Source organism: Spermophilus citellus (genome assembly GCF_964194105.1).
Source record: "Spermophilus citellus genome assembly, chromosome: 19".
Lineage (NCBI taxonomy): Eukaryota > Metazoa > Chordata > Mammalia > Rodentia > Sciuridae > Spermophilus > Spermophilus citellus.
Genome location: NC_138201.1, coordinates 11,080,114 through 11,107,085, shown reverse-complemented (window position 1 = coordinate 11,107,085; position 26,972 = coordinate 11,080,114). Strand labels below are relative to the sequence as shown.

The window sequence follows — 26,972 nt, the reverse complement described above, 5'->3', positions numbered from 1 at the left end:
CCTACGTGATCCAAAATCATAGTTGATATATGGGGGAGAGCCCCAGTGGTCCAAAAGGAGAGAGAAAGCATGACACTTTCAATGCAATATATAGGGATGCCAAGGGAACTTCAGGCCCTTTTGCATAGAAATTCCATTCCCAATCCTCTAACCAAGAGGTGGCAATACTGTAGTAGGGCAAGTGTTGGCAAAGCCAGGAGACTTGGACCCCAAATATGAAGCTGAGAAGGTCCATCCAAAGATGCCCCACCTATTGTGCTCACTAACATCAGCATATCAACAGAAGCCAATTTCCATGTACCTTCTCATTTCAAATTATAACTTTAAGAAAAAGCAGGGCATTTTATTGAACAGAAGGGAAACACTGAAGTGTGTAAGGATTAACCCAAGGTGTGTAAGGAGTTGGACAGGAACTCCCACACTGTCACAGACAGCCAGATTCCACCCCTTCCCCTGCAGACTGGATGCTGGCGTGGTCTGGTTCAGGTGTTTAGATTTGGTTTAAGATGAGGTCACACAGAGGAGAGCAGATCAAATCAAGCCAACCATTTGGTCAATCTGTCGCATGTAGATGCTCTTTAGGGGCAGGGAGTACCTCCTCTCATCAGGAACACGATTGCACTAGGAAGACAAAATGAATACCAAATTAAAACCCACGAGTTGACCTCCCCACCGGGCCATGCACATGCCCAGAATCTGGACCCCTCTGATGGGCCTGTATCCTGGCACTTGACACAATGGGATCAGTGAGTATGGCAGGTCAGAGGTCTCTTCTCTCTAAAAGAAAAGGCACTGCCTGAGTCTAAACCCAGCTCCACTGAATAAACCCAGGGTTCCTCAACCCGGGTACTACTGACATTTGGGGACAGATAACTCTGTTGTGGGGAGCTGTCCTGGGTATTGTAGGACAGTCAGCAGCATTCCTGGCTTCCTGCCAGAGACCAGTGACAATTCCCAGCCCTCAACTGTGACAACCCAAAGTATGTCCAGTCATTGCCCAGTGTCCCTGGAGGAGCAAAATCACTCTCTGATTGAGGATCACTGATGAAATGTAATACCCTTACTTTATGGGTAAAGAAATGGAGATCCAAGGAGACCAAGGCATTCACAGTAAGTGCTTAGCAGCCAGGAATAAAAGCTGCATCCCTTGGGTCCTTTAATCTATCCAGAATTTCAGAAAATACTTCAGCTTTTTGAAAATGGTGTGTTTTTCTGAGTTACGTTCTTCTCGTCCATATACAATCTAAAAGCATAAGAGTACAATTTTCTTTTTATTACAGGCACTCCCTTCATACACTCAAGGACGATGTGGTTCTTGCAACTTAACCAAATGTATTATCCCTGGAAACAGCTGTCCACATGCATTCCTTATACAGTTCTTCCCCAAAGCATTTACCCAGGGCTCTGCACTAAAACAGAGTAGTGCGCATTCCCAAAAGATTAGGACCTCAGCCCTTCTGTTGGTCCCACATTCCCTCACACTTTTGTAGACACAAATTCTTCTGCCTGAATATCCCTTCCGGGAAGCTCCTCCTCATCCTTCAAGTGCCAGCTCAGTGAATCCTCCCTGATTTTTTTTTTTAAATATTCGAACCCGGGCCGCACGCATGCCAGGCGAGCACGCTACCGCTTGAGCCACATCCCCAGCCCCCTCCCTGATTTTCTTACAAGTTGCTCCCAGCCCCTCAGTATCCCCAGCACTACTAACATGCCCAGAATCTGGACCCCTCTGATGGGCCTGTATCCTGGCACTTGACACAATGGGATCAGTGAGTATGGCAGGTCAGAGGTCTCTTCTCTCTAAAAGAAAAGGCACTGCCTGAGTCTAAACCCAGCTGCACTGAATGAATGACCCAGATGCCACCGTGTCTTTACTCATCTACTAAAAGCGGGTTGTTGTAAAAAATACAGGAAGCATGTAGAGCACTGCCTGACACACAGTGAGCACGATGTGCTGCCGATCATTAACACCCCTCTTCCTATCCTTCACAACTTTGCTCTGTTCACTTCATCAGATTACATGGCCCTGTGGAAACTGAGGTGGTCTACCTGTGCTCTGGCCTGTTGATTTAGTTCACAGAATGATGGGAAAACTTTCACAAAAGGAAAGGTGCTGAAAGGGTGCCCCCAACCAGGCAACCAGTGTGGGAAAGGGGCAGACCTGACAATGAGGCTTTTTCTGAGAAGACAGGTGGCATCCGGTGCACTGTGGGATAAGATCTGAGATTTCAACTGGTCCAGGGTCCATTTCCTGATCCTTACTTTCAAACCATTCTTGTGATTCAAACCAACACAACTCTATGGGCCTTCCATGAAGGCCTCAGGAACTTGCATTTCCACATCTTCCTACTGTCCACCAGGAGAACCTGGGTGTGCTGAGTCCAGCACTACTGTAAATGAAACTGGAAACCCAGTGTACTCTGAAAAGCATCATCAGGGGCTGAGATTGTGGCTCTGCGGTAGAGCGCTCGCCTAGCATGCACGGGGTCCCTGGGTTTGATCCTCAGCACCACATAAAAATAAGTGAATGGAATAAAGGTATTGTGTCCAACTACAACTAAAAAATAAACATTAAAAAAAAAAAAAAAAGCATCATCAGCTGTAACAACTCTGACTGCTCTTCCCTCTCCTGCTGGTAGGTGACTTTGCTGGATCTCTTCCATTGCCCCTGTGGATCCACTCTCCACCCACTCTGGCACCCAGGAGGACAACCTAATGGATTGCATCAACAGGCTCCTTTGCCTTCTGGCTTCTCATGGACATAACCAAAGAGAAGTTCCAGCAAGAGATCAGAAGGAGGAGGAAAGATCAGGTATTGCCCACACCATCAACAAAGCCACATCCAAGCAGTGGCCCGTTCCATGGCCACACCTCACACATGAGGCTCTCCTTCCAAGATACTGTGGCCACTGTCTCCACTGCCCTTGCAGCCAGGTAACTGTGCTGCTGCTCCTGGTTTCCTTACACCCTGATGACACATCTAAGTCAATGGTCCCTTTATGAAACAGCAAACTGAGTGTGCCATTCACTTTGTTAGGGACTCTCTTAGGTTTTTTCCTCTTCCTCCACATGCATACCGCCCCTGGAAATGCAACTCACATTAGAGCTGGAGTTGAGGACTTTTAACTCGTGAGGTTTTGGCCTGTGCACAAACTTTCCCTCTTGGTCCTGTCCTCTATCTTCAGAGAAGAATTCCTTCCAAGGTGATTCTCGAAGATGTTTGTCCACGGATACAATGTGGCCCTCTGTTGTAAACATGTATTTGGATCCAGATTTGTGTACTGGATTCTCCTCATCAAATAGCTAGAGGGACAGAAAGAAAAAAGATGGCTCAGTGGTACAGTATTTGCTCAGCTAGCATGCATTAGGACAAGGATTCAATCCCCAGCATCCCCCCACACCAAAATAAACAAATAAATAAAAGATATAACTGGCAACTGTGAGGCTGGGGTTGTGGCTCAGCGGTAGAGCGCTTGCCTAGCACATACATGTGAGGCCCTGGATTTGATCCTCAGCACCATACAAAAAAAAATAAATAAACAAAATAAAGGTATTGTGTCCAACTACAACTAAAAAATAAATATTAAAAAAAAAAAAAAAACTTACTTCTAATTCATAGGAGAGTGTCCCAGCTACTCAGACCAGACTTGCAAGAAAAGGCATCAAATGGACACTGGTTTCAAGGCAGGATCCACCTATTTAAACTCAAATGCCTAGACCTGTTCCAACTTCCATATCCCACCCACACCCAGAGACTGAGAAACCCCCGGGTTAGGACCCAAGCACACATGGTCTATAAAGGTTCCCTGGATGATTCTCATATACCCACCAAGAGTCCTCATGCTCAAATTCTAGAACTAACCCCACCTCACACACACCTAGACCCTAAAATTGGAGATGCTAGAGTCAAGGAGCATGTTTTACCCATCACCGTATCCCCAGGGCCCAGCCCAGAGCCCCATACATCTGTCAACATTTAGCTCAGTCTTGAGTAGGGCTCTGCAGCCACAGTGGCTCACAGGCAGTCCTTTCCAGCAACAGCAGATGTGAAGGGAATAAGAGAAGGTGCAACGGGGCATCAGGAAAAAAACTAACCCACTATGGGATGAGTCGGGGAGAAGGCAAGTGTTCAACAAATGCTGAATGAAGGAAAGCAGCAGTCTCACCTTATCCATGAGGGAGAGTTTCAAGACATTCCACAGATGCCCAGAATCACAGACAGTACTAAACTCTATACTATTTATTCCTACTGAAAATTCTATGAAACAATTTTATATACAATTAGATGTAGTAGGAAACTAGCAATAATAACTAATAATAAAGTAGAATAATTGCATAACAATATACTGTAATTAAAAAATTTAAACTTGTGAATTGTTTATTTCTAGAATTTTCCATTTAATAATTACAGACTACAATTAAACTCAGGTAACTAAAACCATGGACAGCAAAACCACAGATAAGGGGAAACTATTACACAGAAAGGTTATTGGTGACCTAAACTCGTTTACAGATGAAAAGTGAGACTTGGCATAGCTCATGGGAAAAGAATGGGGTACAGCCTAGGTTCTTTTCCTCCTAGACTGGGATCTTTCCCCTTGCACATGCTATGGGGTCTCCTTCCTTTACTCCAGAACGGTCCTGTTAACATCCTTCTGACACCATGGCTGCTGGCTGGAGAGGCTTAGCCAGGCTGCACTGAGAACAAGACCTCTGCACACCCAGGGTACAGCCACAGGCTACTGTCCTCCCACAGGCTAGACTACATGGTCTGCCAGTGGACACACCACCTCCTCTCTGGGCTTCTGTAGAAAATAACCAGTCAAGAGAGTGATCTGGAACCATCAGACCAGTAGGTCCAAAACTTGGCTTTGTACAGAATCACTGGAGACACTTGTCAAAATTAAATTGCCAAGTCAACTTGAAAAAATTCTGACTTAATAAGGCCCTACAGTGATTCTGACCCAGCCAGCTCCAGACCTCGGAACCACTGAAATGGATGACACAATGGATCGGTACTGTTGCTACCTCCGAATCCTCCAAGCAGGAGCTCCTGACACTCTGCATCTCCAGAGAATTCTCTGTACGTGGCCATACCAAGTCAAGTGGCAGAGAGGGAAGGAGAGCAGCTACATACACAAATGCACCACCCCTCCATGTGGCAGAGCAGAGAAGTGGAGCACCATTCCAGCCTCAGCTCTGCACGTAGTCACCCCAAGACCTCAGGAAAGCCACCTGAACTCAGTGTAGGCTGTGCTTTCCAAAGGAAGAACAAACATGGACTAAGTGATGCCACAGGTTCCTTCCAGGTCCAGAAATCCTCCCTGTCCACACATGCACAAGTGTGTGCCTGAGGGTGTTTTATGGACAGAGACAGCTGGGCTGCAGGTCTTGGGCAAGACCATGTACAGAGAGAGCAGTGAAAAGGAGTCATAAATGCCACTCTCAGGCTGGGCTGGAGTGCATGCCTACATTGCAAACAAACAAACAGAAAGGAAAAACAAAAAAAAAAAGCTAACAAAAACCACTGCTTTTCTCCTCAGAGAAGCCTTCCCAACCACTATGCACACAGCTACTAATCAAAAGTTTATTTATGTTTATCTGCAAACAACTCTTCCCCAAGGTTTGCAACCATGAAGTCAGCACTAGCCATAGTACTGAAAGTGCTGGCATTCCAGAGTATGCACAGTGTCCAGCACACAGCAGTGCCAAGAATGCTGCAAAAATGCCTGCTCTGAGCCATGCTAAACAGCCTTGGTTGATCTTTCAGCACACATACCAGGTATAAGTATTTACAGGTCTCACTGAGAAAGAAGCTCTCCATCCGGTCCTCTTTAGACTTGTCTATAACATGGTGCAATGTGGCATACCCACACCTGCAAAACAAATGTCTGGTCAGTCCAGCCTCTGTTCCTTTCCCCCTACTGATGGATGTCAGAAGAGAAGTATTTTATTAACCTGATAACCTACCAAGTTATATAATACCATATGATGAATTAACTATAGGGCTAGGATTATAGATCAGGGGTGAGGTGCTTGGCTAGCAAAGGCAAGGCCCTGGGTCTGATCCCCAGCTCCAAGGGGAGGGGGAAATCACTGCAAACCTATGTTATTTTGTCTTTTTAGCATGGATAGTTTGTAAATTTATTTTAAAAGTGTCAGCTGCTAAACTACCAGGTTAGTCCCCAGACTGGGGAAGGGAGGACAGTGCAAGCTATTTGCCAAAGATACAGTATGAGATCAAGAAAGTGACTGGCATCAAATTTAGAAAGACTGGTTTAAATTTTTAGCACCAGTACCTAGAGAACTTACTATGTGGGTATTCTAAAATAGTATTTTTTAAGAAAATACTTATGATACACTGATGTATAAAAAACAAAAGCTGCGCTGGGTGCAGAAAAACATGCCTATACTCCCAGTTACTTGGGAGGCTAAGGCAGGAGGATCACAAGTTTGAGGATGACCTGGGTAACTTAATGAGACCCTGTCTCAAAATAAATAAAAAGGCTGAGGCAGGAGGATCACAAGTTCATAGCCTGCCACAGCAACTTAGTGAGGCTCTAAACAAGTTAGTGAGACCCTGTCTCTAATAAAATACAAAAAGGGCTAAGGATATGGCTCAGTGGTTAAGCACCCCTGGGGTTCAATCCCTGGTACCAATAATCAATCAATAAAAATAAAAGGGCTGGGCATATAGCTCAATGCTAGAGTACTTGCCTAGCATGTATGTGGTCCTAGATGGAAGGAAAGAAGGGAGGGAGGGAGGTATGGAGGGAGGGAGGTATGGAGGGAGGGAGGGAGGAAAAACATAGTCAGCAGGTTACAAAATTGAAATGTAGAATACGGTTTTATGCATACATACATATATGTACACATCATATATACAAATATATTTTAAAAGACTTTATATACTTAAATGCTGACTATAGTTATCTGTAAAGATCACAACAAAAGAATATTCTAAATCTTGGTATTTCCTTTACTCCCTAAATGTTTTTGTGTTATTTGCATAACTAAGGAAAATGAGTTACTTAAAAAACAGTCTACTGAAACCTTACAGTTTTAAAAAAAGAGAGGAAACATAAAAATCAATTCCCACTATACCGAGATGCTACTACATCAAAAGGTAAACCATTTCCCCACAAAATTAACTCTAATGATCTAAGTTCTACAAATTAAAATACAAAGTAGGATATCTCCCCACAATAACTCAAATCACAGAGAAAAGAAGGAACTTAGAAAACTGACTTGACTTTTGTGTACTTTTCCAGACTCTGTAGAATGTCCATTCCTACATGGAGGTAGAAGGGATTCTTGGTTGCCTACAGGGAACACAAGAGACTTTTATAAGGGCTGGGAAGACATGCTATCAACAACCGTCATGAGTGTAGGGTTGCCCAAGGAGACATGTCACCAGCTGAGCAGGGTTCAGCTCACTTCATCTTTAAGGTCATGAATGTAAAGGACAAGATGTCCTATCAGTCCACATCACAGCACACCTTTAACAAGGGTCAGAAAATCTGGTCTTGGGTAGAACAATACTCTACTTTGGCTCTCCTGATCCTCATCATGGTCAGAAATGAAACAATGCCCATCCTGACAGTACCACATCTGAGAACAAACCTAGTTTCTACCTTGCCTCAAAACTCCCTAGAAACCTTAGATACACGCACAGGAAACAGGACATTGGCCCCATCCCAATTATAGCAACATAAGGTGAGGCTAATGGGAATAAGCCCCTTAAAGCGTCTATGGAAGGCCTCTACAATCAGTTCTCAGGTTGATTCAGTATTAAAAAAAAAAATTTTTTTTTTGAGGGGCTGAGGTTGTCAACTTAGTAGTAGAGCACTTCCCCGGCATGAGGAAGGCCCTGGGTTCCATAATGCCTCTTCTGTCATATGCTCTTAGATGATTTGGGGGGAGGAGAGGAGCTGAGTATGGTGGTTGGTGCACACCTATAATACCAGCAACTTGGGAGGCTATAGTAGGAGGATCACAAGTTTGAGGCTAGCCTTAGCAACTTAATGAGCCCTGTCTCAAAGATAAGACAGCTGGGCGTGGTGGTGCACGCCTGTAATCCCAGTGGCTTGGTAGACTGAGAAAGGAGGATCCCAAGTTCAAAGCCAGCCTCAGCAATGGTGAGGTCTAAGCCATTCAGTGAGACCCTGTCTCTAAATAAAATACAAAATAGGGCTGAGAATGTGGCTCAGTGGTCAAGTGCCCCTGAGTTCAATCCTCAATACCAAAATAAATAAATAAAGTGAAAATGACTTGAGATATACTCAGAGTAGAGCACCCCTGGGTTCTAGTACCTCCAAAAAAGAAAAATAGGAAAGAGGAGGTAGCAACAGAAACAAAGAGGTATAAGCCCATAGGCAACAGAACTAAGCTTAAGAGGACTCAAGCATGCATGCCGTGCTCAGAGCATGTACAGCCACACTCCAGCCAGGGTCAGAGAGGCCACATATGATATCACCTCTTCCCGTTTTTGAGAGGTTCTGAAAAACTCTTGAGGTCTCACTTTAGGCATGAGAACTATTACCAGTTTCATAGGATTTCTCCTTTTTTCATCTAAAAGCAAATGGCAATGATTCAGTATAAGAAAATTTTTGAGGGGCTGAGGTTGTCAACTCAGTAGTAGAGAGCGCTTCCCCAACATGAGCAAGGCCTGAGTTCCATAACATCAGCACCCGCCTCCGTGTCCCTGCCCCAAAATTACTGAATAAATCCAAACCGCAGTACCATAGTACTACTACTAGAGTGTAAAACAAATCAGGTTCTACTTGCCCCACACAGGCATCTGTCAGAGGCCTCCTGAGCTGCATGGGAGGAACAGCTTCTTGGAAAGTTCAGTTACTCTACTGTGTATGTGAACTGGTACAGACTCTCCATGAGTATGCATGTGTGATGTGCACAGAAGCATACACATCAGGGAGGAGACTTTCTACAGTTAGAATGACATTCCCTTTGGCACTAAAGCAACTAGATGAACGGTGAACATCATAGGTGTTTGTTTTTTTTGTTTTGTTTTGTTTTAATGGTACTGGAAATTGAACCCAAGGCCTGGTGTATGCAAGGCATTCTACCAACTGAGCTATATTCTCAGCCCATTTTTTTTTTTTTAAGTATTAGACAAAAATCAGCATTCAGAAGAATCCCAGATGACTTTCTCTACAAATAAGTAACAGACTGTCTATTTTTCAGAATAATTAGTATAAAGACCAGGATTCCACAGTATACTGGAACTGAATTGTATTCCAGAAAAGGGTACTTTGGTCAGAGTTGAAACACATTAAGGACAAAATTTTCCTCACAAATATTAGAAGAGGTGTGAAATAAGTCCTATAGTAAAAACATGATTCTTAGCAAAATGTGAGGTTAACAATATATTTAGTTGGGAGGCCAAGGCAGGAAGATTGTGAGTTCAAAGGCAGCCTCAGAAACAGCGAGGCACTAAGCAACTCAGTGAGACTTTGTCTCTAAATAAAATACAAAATAAGGCTGGGGATGTAGCTCAGTGGTTGAGTGCCCCTGAGTTCAATCTCTGGTATACTCCCCCAACACACACACAAAAATCATATTTAGGCTGCATATATTACAGTGGCACATGCCTATAATCCCGATAACTTAGGAAGCTAAGTCAGAAGGATCACAAGTTTGAGGCCAGTCTGAGTAACTTAAACCCTGTCTCAAAAAAATTAAAAAGGCTGGGTAAGTAGCTCAGTGGTAAGTACCCTGGGTTCAATCCCAAAGACCAGGGGGGGAAAAAAAAATCAGCTGCAGATGCTCACTTTCTCTCCACCCTGTGGAAACCCTGACAATATTACAAATAGGTAGTAACTCTGCCAAGTCTCTGTGAAACAACAAACTATTCAATGAATGCCAGTACCTGGTAGAGGAGATATGTGGATTCCACCAACTCAGGTCTAAGTGGGTAGAAGAGAACATCAGGGGCCTGCAGCTGCCAGTTATACCTTTCAGGGAGGGCCCCATATCGTTTCCATATGGCATAGTAAAAGGCATGGAGGCAGATGGCATCTTCCACGTCTCCTATCAAAACCTAAGAAGAAGATGACACAGGTCACCAGGCTGAGATGCTTTCTCAAGAGCAAGAAGAAGTGACACAGAGGCTTTTGTCTGACCCCTGGTTCTAATCTGGTTCTGTACTTACATAGGTTGACTGTTTAATATTCTAGAGTCTGATTTCACAAAGAATAATCAAGACATGTTATGCAAATCCAGGAGCTAAAGAACACTCAAGAGATTGAGAGATTGAGATAGGGGGGAAACAAGGATGGAATACCTTTCCATTGATTCATTATTCTTAGCAAATACCTGCAGTCCAGGGAAGAAGGCCTGCAGAGAGTCAATCCAGGTGTTCATGAGTTGCCCGCTGAACATGTTCACATTGACATAGAGAGGGGGGTCTCCTTCTCCTTCATTACAGGCTTCCCGTCTGCAAATTCAAGCAGCACATGCAAAGGTGAAAAGAAAAAGAAAGTTCACTGAGAGCTCTAGCAGTCCCTGGTAGTTTTATTTAATCAGAATCAACATTAATTTTTCTTAACTCGTTTGGAGATAAGATTGCCACTAGCTGAATATACTAGAATGTAGCAGAAGATAACATCTACTACAGAATAAAACGTATTTTGCAAAAATCACTTTAGCATTCAGATGTAAGAATACTGCTGTGTAACAGAATTGATACAATGCATAGTTCCGTGTGGGATTTGACTTGAATGGGGAAACTTGGTTCTTTCTGAACAAAGACTTTCTTCTCATGGACCTGAAGGAATAATACATCAGGGCAGTACCCTTGGAGATTACTGCTCAGTTTAGATTGGGATTTTGAAAAGCAAAAATGACTTAATTCTAGCCAGAAACCCTCTTCCTTAAACACAGCACTCACACGAGTGCTTCCCATAATACCTAATGTAGAAATGAGTCCAAGAAAATCTTACAAAGCAGGAAGCTCAGTAGCCATAACCCACATTGGCCACTGAACACATAAATGCATACAAAAATAAACCTGGAGAAGAGTGACAGCAGAGTAAAAGCCACTGTAGCTCTGAATGGCTCTCCCTTCACATTCTCTCTCTCCTGCTATTTGGAATGTACAACCAAGAACAGCAAATAATGCTGTTTTAACAAGCTCAGAGGGAGTAAAAATGTGGTAACTGTCATTTCTTTCATCAGGTATAAAGACCAATCCTAGCAATTCTTCAGAAAGAAAAGGGATGAAAATAATGATTGCCTTGAATTACAGCTCTCTCTACAATTACAGCCACTGTTAGAAACAGGGATGTGTCATCCCTTCTAATAGCCAGTGTCCACAATGGCTCCTAATGACCTCTACTTTCTGGTGGACACGCTTATGCATCAGGGGTTGCTCTAGGTGACCAACAGTCTGGCAGAAGGGCTGGCACATCATTTCCAGATGAAGTCATGAAAGCACCATCCCCCCCCCCCCCCCCCCCGCTTTTGTATTCCTCTCTCTCTGTCCTCTCTCAGATCACTCATTCTGGGGAAGCCTGCCGACATGAACTCCCTACAGAAAGGCCTCTGGCAAAGAACAGAGACTTCTAACCCATAGCCAGTGAGAAACTAAAGCCTGCCATCCCCATCTCCACACACACTAGTGAACCTCAAAGGAGATCCTCCAGCCCCATTCACGTTTTGAATGGCCATGACCCTAGCCAACAGCTTAAGAGCAACCAGGAAGACACTGGGCCAGATCCATGGGCTCAGCTGCTTCAGATCCCTGTCCTTCAGAGACTACACAAGCTAATGTTTGCAATGTTAAGCCACTAGATTTTGGAGTACTATGCCATGTGACAGATAACTAATACAGACCTTCACCCCCAAATGACTAACAAACAAGTAGGAGAGATGGTAAGGTGAGGACAGACACAGAATAGGAGTTTATGTTAATAAAAATGGGAATATTTCAAAATGTAAACTCTTCAAGTGACAAAAAGGAAACATACCCTCTTCTTAAGTAGTTTTGAATGCTCTGATATGCAGCATTAAACATTTCTAGGTCTTCTTTTTCTCCAAAGAGAATGTAGGACTTCAAGAGGTATTCATAGAAGGAGTCCAGCCCAGCACCCAAGCCACTCTGCTTTCCAACCCAGTCACCTGTCTGGATGTTCACAACATTGCCTGCAGAAACAAACAAGGACTTCAGTCCCAGTCATCTTGGGGGGAGGACAGTCCTCCTACTTTAACCTCACTGCTTTATGGCGCCCTCATCCTCACTAACAAAGAAGTGAATACTTGGCCCTAAAATTTTGTCAGTCCTATCAGTATCTTGAACAGCCTAAAGATCTTTCTGAATATATAGACTGAACCACTGACATAAAAAGGAGATGATAAACATTTTGTTTTTTACTTTTTCCCCCTTTTCCACATTTTTTATTGGTGCACTGTGGTTATACATAATGATGGGATTTGTTATTACATCGTGTACATGCATACAATAAAAAAGGAGGATAAACACTTAATGCAGGGCTGGGAATGTGGCTCAGGCGGTAGCGCGCTCGTCTGGCATGCGTGCGGCCCGGGTTCGATCCTCAGCACCACATACAAACAAAGATGTTGTGTCCGCCGAAAACTAAAAAATAAAGATTAAAAAATTCTCTCTCTCTCTCTCTCTCTCTTTCTCTCTCTCTCTCTCTCTCTCTCCCCTCTCTTTAAAAAAAAAAAAAAAAAAAAAAACACTTAATGCAAAGAAAAATAGGTTTTATCATTTTGCTTTTCCAGATTGGCAATCTATTTCAAAGTCCAAAGGAATATTTACAGCCCTTAACTCAGTACTGTCACTCCTGGGAATGTATTCTGAAAAGATGTTTTTAAAACAAAAAGTGTAGCCTCAGCAACTTAGGGAGATTGTGTCTCAAAATGAAAATAAAAAAGACTGGGGGAGCTGGGTTGTGGCTCAGGAGTAGAGTGCTTGCCTAGCACATATGAAGCCCTGATCCTCGGCACCACATAAACGTAAAAAAATAAAATAAAAATTAATGTATTGTATCCAACTACAACTAAAAAAATATGTATTTTTAAAAAAGGCTGGGAATATAGCTCAGTATACTGTGTCCCTAGGTTTAATCCCCAGTATCAAAAGAAAAAATTATATTGTTCAACAGAAAATTATCTGTAATGTGGGAAAAAAAAAGAGAAATAATCCAAGTGTCTAACACCAGAGAAAGAGTTAATAGACAATTATGTAAGCTTTTAAACATGGTGACTATGAAAATAAGATAACTCAGAAACACTGGAATGAACTATCAAATGTAAGGCAAAATAAAAATCTTTGTGCTATAATTTAAAATATATAACAGTTGCACATCCTAGGCTACAAAATTAAAAATTCATGGTGATACATGTAAATCATTTGGTGATGGCTTGACAATTTAAGTGTCTTTTCTTCTAATATTGCTGTTAAATATAAGAAATTTGTATATAAATTTTAGAATATAAGAAAAAAAAATACGCAATCACTTGTGCGTGTGCTTGTGGAACTGGAGACTGAACCCAGGCCTGGTGCACACCAGGCAGATGCTCCACCACTGAGCCATGTGCCCAGCCCCCACAATCTCTCTTTTTTTTTCTTTTTTGGTACTGGGGATTGAACTCAGGGGCACTTGACTACTGAGCCACATCCCCAGACCTATTTTGTATTTTATTTAGAGACTGGGTCTCACTGAGTTGCTTAGTGCCTCCTTAGTGCTAAGGCTGGCTTTGAATCCGTGATCCTCCTGTCTCAGCCTCCTGAGCCACTGGGATTATAGGCGTGCGTCACCGCACCCAGCCCCCACAATCATTTTTAAAAATCAAAACTTGAACCCACTATGATTCTATGGTTCTAGAGCAATCCACCAAATTACTTCCCAACACCAAAAGAAAACATGTCCCAAACAAGTATATGAGGGAAAAAAACCCATTGTGAGTTTGTAAAATTGATAATTATTAAAGATGAATGATGAATATGTAGGTGTTGTTTGTTCATTATATTTTCTTTCTACTATTAATGTTTGAAATATTCCATAGTAATTTTTCTTAAATATTTATTTTTTAGTTGCAGCTAGACACAATATCTTTATTTTATTTATTTTTATGTGGTGCTGAGGATTGAACCCAGGGCCTTGCATGTGCTAGGTGAGTGCTCTACCACTGAGCCAACCCCAGCCCTCCATAGTAATTTTTAATTAATACATTAACCAAACATTCTCAAGGGGAAAAGCCCACCTAATATGGGTCTAATCTAGGCTTTCAATCTACCATCACACTTCTCAATATTTTAAGAGGAATTTATCCCATAGTAATTCTAAAATTCCTATATTTAGAACCTTATATTAAAGTAATAAAATCTGCCTTGTGGCTGTTCTTTTTATAGCATTTCCATTAACAATTTTCAAATGGAATATGTCAAGGGATCCAAGATGGAAGTGAGCTCTCCAATAACATAAGTATAATTCTTTTCCATCACACCCTACAGCCTCACTCTAAGCCAAAGGTCACATAAAGAATTTGGGTATGGAGACAATGAGGGCCACTCCTTCCGAGTTGTCAGTTTTCAAATTCACTAGTACAAGGAAGCAATAGTGAAGGAGAGCCCCAGGCAGAGAAGGTAAAAGGAGACGGAACCACATGTCATGTAGACCCAATGGCAGAAGAAGGGGTACCACACCTAATAATCCTGTGTCATTGCTCCGGAGGTTCCACAGGGCTTTCACTGCTCGCCTGGCTACCCACTCAAATGTGGAATCCCCTAACAATCTGCTCAGAATCCCAAACTCCACCAGGAGGGAGCCAGCTCCGGCCGTACATGTCTCATTATTGCTGTCAGGAGGAACACCTGTCTTCAGATTCACCTGGAGACAGGAAGAGTGAAAGGTCTCACAACAAAATCCAAGAACCCATGGGCTGACAGGCCAAGTCACAGACCCAACACTCAGCTGATAAACCCTGAATGGTGAGAGTCAGCCCACCACCTGCCTGTTATACCCAAGATAAATATGTGAGTTCAGATTGACAGATATAATCAAGACAGTAAGAACACTGGAGTCTTGTCTCATTAATAAGAGCAAATATTCAGGGAATGATTACAACACTATTCACTAAACCATCTCTTTCAGGCAGGTTTTCTTCATAGTTACAAATGCACCAGGCTCTGGGGATAGAGAAAAAGGCAAGTTATAGAATCGTTTCTAACTTTTAAGTGAGCTACTATGAACTCACTAATGCTCAGCAAACAAACAAATCTAGACTGGGAGAGAAGGGAGGTTCAGCCAAAGTGTGACAGTCAGTGTCATCATGGAAGCTCTGTGGTCTGGCAGTTCTCCCGGGTTACCCAAAAGGCTGACTCAATTCCCAGAGGAGCTCTGGCTTGGCAAATGAGACAAAGATACAGTCTCATTCTACATTCTGCATTGAAATCAGCAGCTAACTTGCTGTTTTGTCTAATCTTTACTTGAAAGATCCATGTAAGAACCTTCAGTAAGCTCCTACAATATACACGAGGACCTTTGGAGAAAGAGATCCAAGTCAGAAATGAAGACAAATTTTCCATACAACTTGGTAGCAGGGGATATAAGTCACAGGTATAAAAGGACTTGTGAATACTGAACATGGGAACATAAATTTCTTAAGGGGATGGATTAAGTCACCATGTCACTGTGTGCCCATCTCACAGTAGGTACTCAGTAAAACCCATTTACATTGTATTTAGAACCAAATTCTCCCAAGGACACCACTTACCTCTCCTACCTCAGCCCCATTCCTTCTATCAAAGAGTTTTAATTCAGGAAAATGGTCAATTGTCAACCACAAAAGGCCAAACCAGTCTACCTACCCGAGGATAGGGGATCCCTGTCTTGGTGTTTTCAAAGGCAGGAAGGAGCCGCACAGCCAGGTCATGGGCCATGTGCAACAATTCATTATCATAATCCTTGATTGCCATGTCACCAAAGGGCTGCTTGGAGTCAGTTATTATTCTATGGGCAGAAAGGAGGCTTCCCAGAACCCTAATTGCAGGAAGAACAAAACATAAAATAAAATACTGTTTCTTATATGTACAAACAATCCAATTCAAAATGACAGAAGAATTCTCTATTTCCTTATGGACACTGAGCTGACTTGACTCAATGGCCTCCTGAAGTCCTTCCCAGCCCTAAAAATCAAAGTTCACAGCATTACTGACAGGGAGAAAGGGAAGTCACTCATCAGATTTGGTCACCTATACCACAGCACATTAAGAAAAGGTCTGGACTGTGGCTGTAGCTCAGTGGTAGGGCACTTGGCCTAACACATGTGAGGCACTGGGTTTGATCCTCAGCACCACATAAAAATAAATAAATAAAATAAAGGTGTAAAGATTTTAAAAAAAAAAAGAAAGAAAAAGTCTGTACTAATTGGGTGTATGCTAACTGTTCTCAAAATACATATTATCTATTAGTACTATTAAATTATTCTTTTTTTAATACACATTCTTTTTTTTTTTTAGAGAGAGAGAGAGAGAGAGAGAGAATTTTTAATATTTATTTATTTTTTTTAGTTCTCGGCGGACACAACATCTTTGTTTGTATGTGGTGCTGAGGATCGAACCCAGGCCGCACGTATAACAGGCAAGCGCACTACCGCTTGAGCCACATCCCTAGCCCCTTGAATTATTCTTGATTTAACTTACTTGGGGGAAAATTTAGCCATATAAGAAACAGAAAAAAGTAAGACAACAAATACCAGGTAACTTGTATAGTTTGACCTCTGATGAACTTCATAGAGGAAAATGACCTACTGAGACACAGGAGGCACCACCCTAGATCTATGTCCCTAAAGACCCTCAAGTATCCCATTCCAATGGATTGTGACTTTTTTTTAGAACAAACGATTTTGTAACTTTAATCTTAAATAAACATTACATCTAGAAACCAGAAATGTCACATAGTAATACAATTTTCAAAAAGTCTAAGTTAAATAGGAAAATAGAAAAAAGTCAAGATATTTCAAACTAAAGAAAGCAAGATAGAAAACTGGCTACAGAGCAGGATTCCAATACATTTGAGAGAGAGAGAGAGAGAAAGAGAGAGACATGAGTAAGAAACACACAAGAAGGAAATAAACCAAAATGCAAACAAACAGTGGTTTTCTGCGGGTGGGGAGATGAGAAGCTCTCGCTTCCTTTAGAAATATGAATGTATTTTCCTAGGACAAAGTGAAGGAAGGAAATGAGACCAGACAAGAGGGAAACCACGAGAGTCTGCACTAGAGGGACACCCATCTTACACAACAATGAAAACATGTTTGTTTTTCCGTTCAGTCTACAATGTGATTACTTTAAAATCAACTGTTCCTATTTTGATAAACACTAAAATGAACATGAGAAACACAGACTGCACCCTAACATCTACATGGACTCTCTACTTGGATCCTGGGGCTGGAAAACTCTCAAGGGAATTTATCTCCTTACACACACAGAGAAAGAAGCCTTTAATGCATTTTATTACCTTATTGTGGCCTCAAAGACTTGGACGGTGGAATCTTTGTCAAAAGAAACTGTGTTGATCACTAACTTGACTGCTTTCTGGAACTCGGATGAATTTCCCATTATCTTTAAAAAGAGGAACACAAACCATTATAGCAGCTTGAAATGAAACGGAGGCAGCATCTGGGCCACTTCATCTAAATGTCTGTACTGTATGTGGTTTTGCCACTGTGGGAGTGGAAACACAAAAGGGAGAAAAGCACAGTTATTTTCACAAATCTTCTGGGACAGATGGCAAGCCCGTTTCCTGCAACTCAACAGTCCTAGCTCCAAATGGCAAAACTGTGAAAACACTTCCTCCTGGGATCTCTGGCACTCCTCCTCTTCCCACTCCTCTCTCTCTCCAGCTTCAGTCTGATTCTATTTAACATGCAAGAGATGTAGTTTCTAGAGCTTCCGGGATTAGTAAAAATAAATCAGAAAATTAAAGAAACAAAAATATGACTTTCCCTTTGCTCCTCAAATAAATCCACAGCTTGGGTGCTTGGTTTCCAGGAGACTAAGCATCTGGAAAACTGAACCTGTTGCTTCTGTCCAGATGTCTGAACACTTTTAAGAACCAGTGGGAATATTTTTTGAAGCCCAGCATAAAACAAATGACATTTGAAATAAACAAAACATACAAATAATCAGCTGTATGTCCATGATTTTGGTTTTTGGTTGTTGGGTTTGTTGTTGTTTAGGGGGAGGGGTGTTGGAGACAGAACCCAGGACAGAATCCATGCTAGGTAAGCACTCAACCACTGAGATAAACCCAAAGCCCTCTATATCCATTTTACAAAGTTATCTACAAGTATGACTCCTGTTTGGGGTGTATAGTTATGTCAGACCCAGCTACGCTCCCCTATATTTAGTGCAAATTGTGCATAAAACTTTATACATTAACCTAAATGGAAATAAAATTGAACTGAATTCTGCTGAAAATTTTATGACAATATTAAGACTATAATAACATCATAAGGGTACACACATATATCACAATGAAAAATCAAGAAAAAAAAAATAATTCTTTCAGACACGACTGCCTTTGAGTATGTCTTCTTTTTAGCCCTAATGATTTGTTACACATTTTTTTCTCCTCATTGTATTTGCTGTAATGTCAAAGCAAGTACAGAGGTTTCTTTTCTGGCTTTCAGTTCTTTCGTTTTAAAAGATTATGCAATCAATGTGGTGAGTTGCATTCAACAGTCAGGGACTGCTTCCCCCCACCCCCTGCAACCCTGAGTATGGCCGAAATACATCGGTTACAGCCTATTTAAAATGCTAGCAAAAGAAAAAAACCTCAACCTATAACACCTGAAAAAATCAGCCTATAACACTAACACATTAAAGGCCGGATGTTCTAGAATGAAAACCACAGAAATAGGTCTGTTTCCTTACAGATTTTCCCCAGCAACAATGTTTGAGCAGCTGTGGTACTGATATGATCTCAGCCCAAGCGGAGGATGGTGAAGAAATCCAGTGCCTCTGAATTCCATATTGTAGTTTGCCACTTTAGTCAGATAGCTACCAGTGTACAAAATCATTCACTCATGACTTAGGAAAGGTGGACTGGATGATAGTTAAATAGGTTTCTTTACTGCAAGACTTCTCAGAGCCTTTTGAAATACTGATGTGCAACATGGGTCTTCAATAATCAGACACAGAATTTCTTTGGTTCATTTAGGAACAAAATTCTTCTTTTGGGGAATATATCCTTGGAATGTTTGCTGGGAAATATTGGGTTAGTTGAAATTCATTTTTGAACAAAACTTTGCACTTCTACAGTGTACCAGACACTATCAAGTGTCGGGGAGAATTCTGCAGATGATAGAGATAAGGTATGTATTGATCATGGGGATAAAAGATTCATTAGGGATTAAAAAAAAGTTCAGGGACAAGTGAGCATTCATTTTTAAACCAACATTCTTAGGCTGAGTTAGCCTCCAGTATCTTCAACAATTTGCTCTAATTAGGCCACACTTACTTGTCTGGGCACATTTTGATCAGTGACGGTGGATGACTCAAAGGGAGCAGCAATGACTTCAGGAGATACTGGGAAACTAAACTGCTTTGCAACTACAGCCTAGCAGAAGGAAATCCAGGAGCCCAGACTTCCTATTAGACCAAGGGTCTAATCCTATTTCTGCTACTAATAAAATGAAAATGTAGAGTGATCTCTACAGTTCTTTCCAAATTCTAGAAATTCTATTACTAGCAAAATACAGAAGAGTTGTAATGCAAACATAGCTAGCATTACCCAACTCTAACTCCTAACAGAAAGCTTTAAACTTTTCTAAAGTATGTTAAAAGGGGCTGGGATTGTGGCTCAGTGGCAGAGCACTTGCCTTGCATATATGAGGCACTAGGTTCGATCCTCAGCACCACATAAAAATAAATAAATAAAGGTATTGTATCCATCTAAAACTAAAAAATATATATAAAAAATAAAAATAAAAAAATAAAGTATGTTAAAAGAAACCAGAAATAAATTATTATTATTATTATTTTTTTTTTTTAAAGAGAGAGGGGGACAGAGAGAGAGAGAGAATTTTAACATTTATTTATTCTTAGTTCTAGGCGGACACAACATCTTCGTTTGTATGTGGTGCTGAGGATCGAACCCGGGCCGCACGCATGCCAGGCGAGCGCGCTACCGCTTGAGCCACATCCCCAGCCCCCAGAAATAAATTATTAAATATAGAATTTGAGCTACATTGTAATGGCAATTTTCTAATGGTAAAGTTTTCATGGATGACAGAAAAGAGTTGGGTTTTTTGTTTGTTTGTTTTTGGTACCAGGGATTTAACCCAGGAACACTTAACCACTAAGCCACATCCCCAGCCCTTTTTATATTTTTTGTTTTGAGACAGGGTCTCGCTAGGTTGCTTAGGACCTCACTAAATTGCTGAGGCTGGCCTTGAACTTACAATCCTCCTGCCTCAGCCTCCAGAGCCTCTGGGATTACAGGAATGAGTCACCACACCGGGCTTAGAGAAGATGTTTTAAAAACATCACTAAGGAGATTTTATAACAATGCTAGGCTGCACTAGTCCCTGGGAAACTGTACTCATGAGGCAGCTGAGGCACACAGATAACCTGACAACATGCCCATAGTGCTTGTGGCCTGCCGCCTGTGTCACAAAACTGTTCAGGTTTCCAGTTCCAGAGTCAATGAGGGAAACCAAAGGAAAGGGTGAAACAAACACCCCGAGAGCAGTCCAGGACTGGAATGGGTAATCTCCAGCCAACAAGAGGAGTGAGGACAGACAGGGCCTCACATGTGGGCTGGCAGCAGGGCACACACACACTTCAGGAACATGTCCACCCTGAGATCGTTTACTCCTGAATTACTGATTCCAGAAACTGTATATATATCAATGACATTGTCTATGAATTCCTTTAGAGAAAAAGCAGGGAAATGGGGGAAACCGGTTCTCTATAAAACAATCATATAGTTCTTCTTCATTGTTTAAGATGAGCAATGCTTCCCTGGTCATTTAACCTTCAACCCTTCAACCTTTTGCTATTTCCATACAGGTCACTAAAATAAATAGAAGCCATCAAAGCTTTTAAGTATCAAGTTCCCTGAAATTCTCAATCCTAGGGGGAACATGGGGTTAACTCCAAAACATCTTAATTATCTCAAGTAAAAAAGAGGCTGAATACTTACTGCAAGTGTATCCAATGCATCGACAAGAGTCAAAGAATAGTTCCCCAGGACATCATTGATGTTCAGATTTGAACTGAAAAGTAAGTAAAATTAAAATTAAGCAAAGGTATTTGAAAAAAGACCATAAAACTAAACACCCATCAGAAATGAAAATTGCAAGCAATTCTTATTTATTCAGACACTAGTTGTAAATAGATTGGTAGGACAAAGATTTTCTATCTCAAGAGCAAGAGTTTCTATAATGCCTGTAAGTAGAGTGGAATCACAGAACTAGGAGACTCGCTTGGACAGTCCTAGGGCAGAGAGAACTCAACAGGAACTAAGGAAACTGAACAAGGGTCCTTTGCCCTCTCTGAGTTAATTTGCTCACCACACAAAATTTCTTTGATCCTGTCCAACTTCAAAATCCTCTAAATTCACAATCATCAGGAATTAATAGAACAGAGAAGAGCCCCAAACCCTGCTTTGGTTCATGCTAAAAGATATCCCCTCGAAATTAACAGAAATAATGGGGAGTCTGTAGATGAGATGTTAGTGGTAAAAAGAGTATGAAGAAGTCAATTTTTTCACATGACCAAAGGATAGATGAGTAATACTAATACTGTAGCTGAAGGTATTTTTCTCTTTTTGTTTGTAATGGACTGGAATGTGTAATTTCTGAATTAAGTATCATAAGTAGGTCATATGATGGGGTTTCTGCTAAACCTCCCACCTTCATAATCAATACAAATTTTCCATTCTGCAACAATAAGAAACTAACTACAGGGCTGTGGGTATAACTCAGTGGTACAGCATTTACCTACTATGCACCAGGCCCTGGGTTCAAATTCAAACCCCAACATCTAAAAAATAAAATAAAAGCTTCTTGCTATAATGCCCAGCCACTAATAATTGATAAGAGGGTGTACACCTGTAATCCCAGCTACTTGGGAGGCTGAGGCACGATGATTGCAAGTTTAAGGATAGCATAGGGAACTTAAGAGTCTCAAGATTAAAAAAGGGGCTGAGGGTGTATCTCAGCAGTAGAGCACTTTCCCAGCATATATGTGGGGCTAGCTGGATTCCATCCCCAGTACTGAGGGGAATAAAAGAGTAGCCACAGTGGGGGAAAATGTATTTGCAATAACCCTAGTGGTTCCTTCTCTCCACTCTAGTTAGACAAATCTACTTAAAGATCTGGCATGTTAGGCCAAATGTGGTGGAGCACACTCATAATGCCAGCAACTCAGGAGGCTGAGACAAGAGGATCACAAGTTCAAGCCAAGCCTCAGCAACTCAGCGAGATACTGTCTCAAAATAAAAAATTAAAAGAGGTGAGGAGGTAGCTCAGTGGTAAAGCAACCCTGGGTTCAATCCCCAATACTAAACTAAACAAAAAAAGATCTGCCATGTTCAATAGAATACTTTTAAAATTCTTTTCCAACAAATAATTGCTATATACATTCTCTTTAAAAATTGTGAGACCATGAAATTCTCATCATTCCATCTGCCAGCAGCTTACACTGTGGACTTGTTCTTTAGACACTCTTGCTAAAGTCTAGTCTCACCTGACAGCTCTTAAGGGCCTCAAACCAAGTACTCAACCTTCTAGCACAAGGTGAGAACACACATCTTCCCAGTACAGCTGGCTGAACCACAACCAGACTCTCCATGAGTGAATGGCCACAGCATTCACCCCACATGGGAACTTTTGAAACACATCCTCTTGAAACAGAAAAGATGGAGAAAACTGTGGCCTCTGATAGAAAATATATATATAATTGAACTAACAAAATCAAAAATCAAACTAAAGTGGTTTTTTTTTTTTTAAATTCCCACATACATTAAACCTATAACAGCTGTTCAGAAATGTACCTGGTGCTGTGTGGGTACAGAGAGAACATGAGAAACAGTCCCTGTGTTTCAGGAACTAAAAATCTAGGGAGATAAGACAAAGGGACTTGGACGTAAATACAAAACAGAACTGATTTCTCAGGCAATGTTAAAATGAGGACCAGCATCTCAGAGCAAAGGAACAAAAGGAGAACTGCGTTAATCTGTCACCTTCACACAGCTCAATGGCAATACACAAAGAAGACTAGACTGCCTCTGAAAGAGAATGGATTTTTAAAGAGAGGAAGAGAACATCTTAAATTAGGGATACCTAATAATTAGTCATTTGGGGGCCAAAATTTGGTTTGTTCATTTGCTATTTGCTTTTTGTTTTCATAGCAATATTAACTGAGGAGACAGAAAAGTCATGTGCTCAGGGCCTGAATTTACAGTGAGCATTCACAGGATTACAAAAATAACATCCAACATACTCAAAGAAACTCTTGAATTTGGACCCTCTAATACAAATCGGGACTGTGAGAACTAATTCTGCATAGTGATCTATAACTGAATAGAAAAATTTGCTCTATAAGGCACTGAGGTTTTATTTACATTGTGTTAACTCCCCATGGGACCCTGCCCTGTCAAGCAAGAAAGGCTTAAGACAAGCCTGGAAGAATGACAAAAAAGATACACGTTAGGCACCCACATTTTGTTTCTGTATTTTTTATAAAATATCCTAATGGCAAGTTCATCCTACTTTTTTGAAAAAATCATGAAAATACATTTGATTTAAAAAAAAAAAAAGTGTGCAAGCTGGGCATGTTGGCGCACACCTGTAAATCCCAGCAGCTCAGGAGGCTGAGGCAGGAGCATCACAAGTTCCAGGCCAGCCTCAGCAACTATAGTGAGACCCTGTTTCAAAAGAAAAAATAAAAAGTGCTAGGGATGTTGCTCAGTGGTAGTGTCCTGAGTATCACTAAAAGCAGATAAATAAATTATAAATAAAAAAACTGAAAGATTTATGATAGATTTATGTGGAGGATGTGAATGTGCCCTACTGTTTCGAGCCAGAATGATAAAGCTGGGGTTCTAAACTTTCCTGCAAAGCACCAATGCCCAAGAGGAGTTAAAAGTAAGGGGAACATAGAAAATAAGCCTTTTCATTCTACTGCAGTGGTGTGGGGCTCTATTAGAGGCCACATGACCCCAGAATTCTTCCACCTCCTCAAATGTGTACCAATCAAAAGGTCAAATTCCATCGGCCAACACATCTTTCCAACAACACACCTGTCTAAAAGCAACCTGACCTCAACTCACACAAGTCACCACTGAATGGTCCAACCAAACACTCATCCAAGACTTTTGCTTGAAATTAAGGCCTACATCACACATCATGCCACAGGGACCAGAGCATCAAATCAACCACCACCATGCTATGCTGAAGAGGGGCTCCCAATGCTCCAGAAGGTTCTGAAGGTTCATTAAGAAAAATATTAAAATGACATCAACTCACTATCCAGACCATCATATTCCCAGTGGAACATATTGTCACAATTCCCCTTTAAACTGTTTCCCAAATAAAGTGTTAAAATGGACTGAGAAACAGTCTGAGAGAGAGAATAAGGCACTTCCTGAAAATGCTCTCCTCTTCTTGTCATACCATGAGCACTGGTGAGAAAATGCCATTAAGATCCAAAATATGTACACACACTTTAACTGCAACCATATAAAAAAATGTGTAGGCATATGGGCAGCAACTGGCAGAAAAGATAAATTAAATATAAACTGTCTGGAGGGACTTTAGGCTTTATTGTTTTGTTTTATTTTTTGCAAAAATTTAATGAAGCTATTCTCTCAAAAATAAATGAAGAAAAAAAAGTTGAGCTTGAAAGAAAATACATTTATAATAATAAAGTCCCCTCTGGTTAAGACAAATAACTCATTAATTCCTACAAGTATTAACTTCTACCAGTATTTTTTCAAAATTTAATAATTTTTTTCTCAAACTGATATAGTAAATACAATCATATGTAAAAAAGACTGATATGATTAAGTGAGAAAAATTACTCATCAGTTTTCTACAGTTTTTGAAAGGCCCAGGATGTGCCCTCCTTGCCACACTAAATATCATGCTATCAAACTGCAAATTCAGACGTGGATGTGTAGATAAAAACCATCTGTAAAACTCTTCAGTGTATAGGCTTCCTTCTTAGAACCTAAAAATTGGCTTCCACTGCTTTCCAAGGAAAACACAGGCCTCTCGTGTTCCAAGGAACCCATATGTGGTGTCCAGGCATTGGGCAATTCAACTAACTCCTCAGCTCCAACCTGAGACCAGGGAAACAGGAAGGCAGTCACCCATCCTGCCTAACAGGGTCTCCAGGAACTGCACACCTCTCCGCTCCAGGGAGGAGGAGCTGGGTGTGCTGCCCTCTTGGACTCTTAAGGTCTACCTTAGCAAACAAGGCTAGTGAATGGGGAGGGATGGGCGACCTTCCCTGAAGGCCGCTGGCGGCTGCAGCCACGACGGCCACCAGACTGGCATTTGTGGAGCGGTACAGGGCAGTGGGGTTGACAGCCAATTCAGAGTCTAAGAGTGTCTTGAGTGTCCAGACCCCATATCTGGGCCAGAATTTCTCTCCTCCCACCTAACTCAGACCAAGAAGTCCCCTGGAGGGAGAAACATTGGAATCCCACTGCCTCCAGCTCACCGGATGGTTTTCAAGAAGTCCTTTCCAGGAATCAACTCTTCATTTTTATATAAAGAAGACCTGAGTCTGGCAATCTAATTAAAAGTGGGGAGGAGGGTCTTCTGAAGCTGCATTTACAAGGGCAGCATAGAGATTTCATTAGATAACGTATCCATCTGAGAAGGAAGATCCAAAGCCCCCCCCCCCAAAAAAAAACCAGCTTTTGGCACTACCACAGTCCCTTCCGGTCTCTGGTCCTAAGTATCACCATCAGTAAAAGTGTTGGACCGCTGTCCCTAAGTTCGCAGAGTCGCGTAGAACCAAGAAAGAGAAGAGCCGCCAGTCCACCCACGCACCCTCAAGCCCAGGAACCAGGAAGGGGTCCCCCCAGGACCCTAAAAGCCATGGCAGCCCTGGGGGCCCGGAGCGGGGAGGGCTGCACCCAGCCGCGAGGACGAAGGAAGCCCGCGAAGCGCGCGGCCCCGGGCGTCCGGCAGGCGCAAGCTACTCACGGGTCCCCGCGGTCTGGCCCCCGGCCGCGGCAGTGGATGGGGTTGAGCTCGTCCTGAGGAAAGGCGTGCGCCATGTAGTTGTCGTAGCCGAAGACGAACATGCCCCGCGCCAGGTCGCGCATCTGGGCACGCAGCTGCGGCGGGAAGGCGCCGCTGTAGCGCTTCTCGTACTCGTCCGGGCCGCAGCCCCGGCCGCCCAGCAAGTAGCCCCAGTGAGCCGGGTCGCACACGCCCCGCGCGGGTCGCCGCGGGGTCCCCGGCCGGCCCGCCGCCACCCCGACCGCAGGCGGCTGCAGCCACGACGGCCCTGGCGGACCCCCGGGGACCCCGGGCCGGCCCACGGATCCAGAGGCAGGCGACAAGAGGCCGTCGGGGCCCCTCAAGCGCTGGAAGCCGAAGCTGAGCGGAAAGCGCTGGTAGAAGCCCATGCTGGGCCCCAGCCCGAAGACAAGCCACAACACTCCATGGAGGCCGAGCCGGAGAAGCACCAGCCCAAGGACGAGCGCTCGCCATTGCATGGTCGCGCGGCCGCCGCGGGCATTATTTTAAAGCGCTGGGGACCTCCCCAGCCGACCACCGCACCCTGCGTCCGCCCTGTAGTCCCGCTCACTTCCCCTTTAAGGAACTCCCCCGTGACGCACCAGGAACTGGCCCATTGTCCCCCACCCTCAGTTTCTCTGGCCTGGCCGACCAGGCCTCGCGTTCGCCCGCCCGGTAGCCCGGGATTGGCCCGGCCCGGGCCCGGCCTCGCGGGGCGCGGC

At 42.6% G+C, this 26,972-nt stretch overlaps 1 protein-coding gene across 1 annotated transcript; it reads right to left on the bottom strand.

Annotated features, from left to right (window-relative positions):
- Positions 1-315: 315 nt before the first annotated feature.
- Positions 316-26,972, bottom strand: EDEM1 (ER degradation enhancing alpha-mannosidase like protein 1). Its single transcript, XM_081276061.1, has 12 exons — positions 26,212-26,972; positions 21,195-21,267; positions 17,505-17,608; positions 15,854-16,025; positions 14,690-14,873; positions 11,988-12,162; positions 10,336-10,456; positions 9,890-10,060; positions 7,249-7,322; positions 5,780-5,876; positions 3,100-3,303; positions 316-621 (listed from the first exon to the last, which is right to left on the bottom strand). The coding sequence occupies exons 1-12, from the start codon at positions 26,727-26,729 to the stop codon at positions 532-534; spliced, it is 1,983 nt and encodes a 660-aa protein (XP_081132187.1). The 5' UTR covers positions 26,730-26,972; the 3' UTR covers positions 316-531.

Coding starts and splice junctions, on each gene's coding strand:
- EDEM1 (XM_081276061.1), bottom strand. CDS start 26,729: ATGCAATGGCGAGCGCTCGTCCTTGGGCTGGTGCTTCTCCGGCTCGGC. Junction 10,061..10,335: donor CCTTCTTCCCTGGACTGCAG/GTATTTGCTAAG, acceptor TCTTCTTCTTAG/GTTTTGATAGGAGACGTGGA. Junction 7,323..9,889: donor CCACATATCTCCTCTACCAG/GTACTGGCATTC, acceptor TGTTCCCTGTAG/GCAACCAAGAATCCCTTCTA.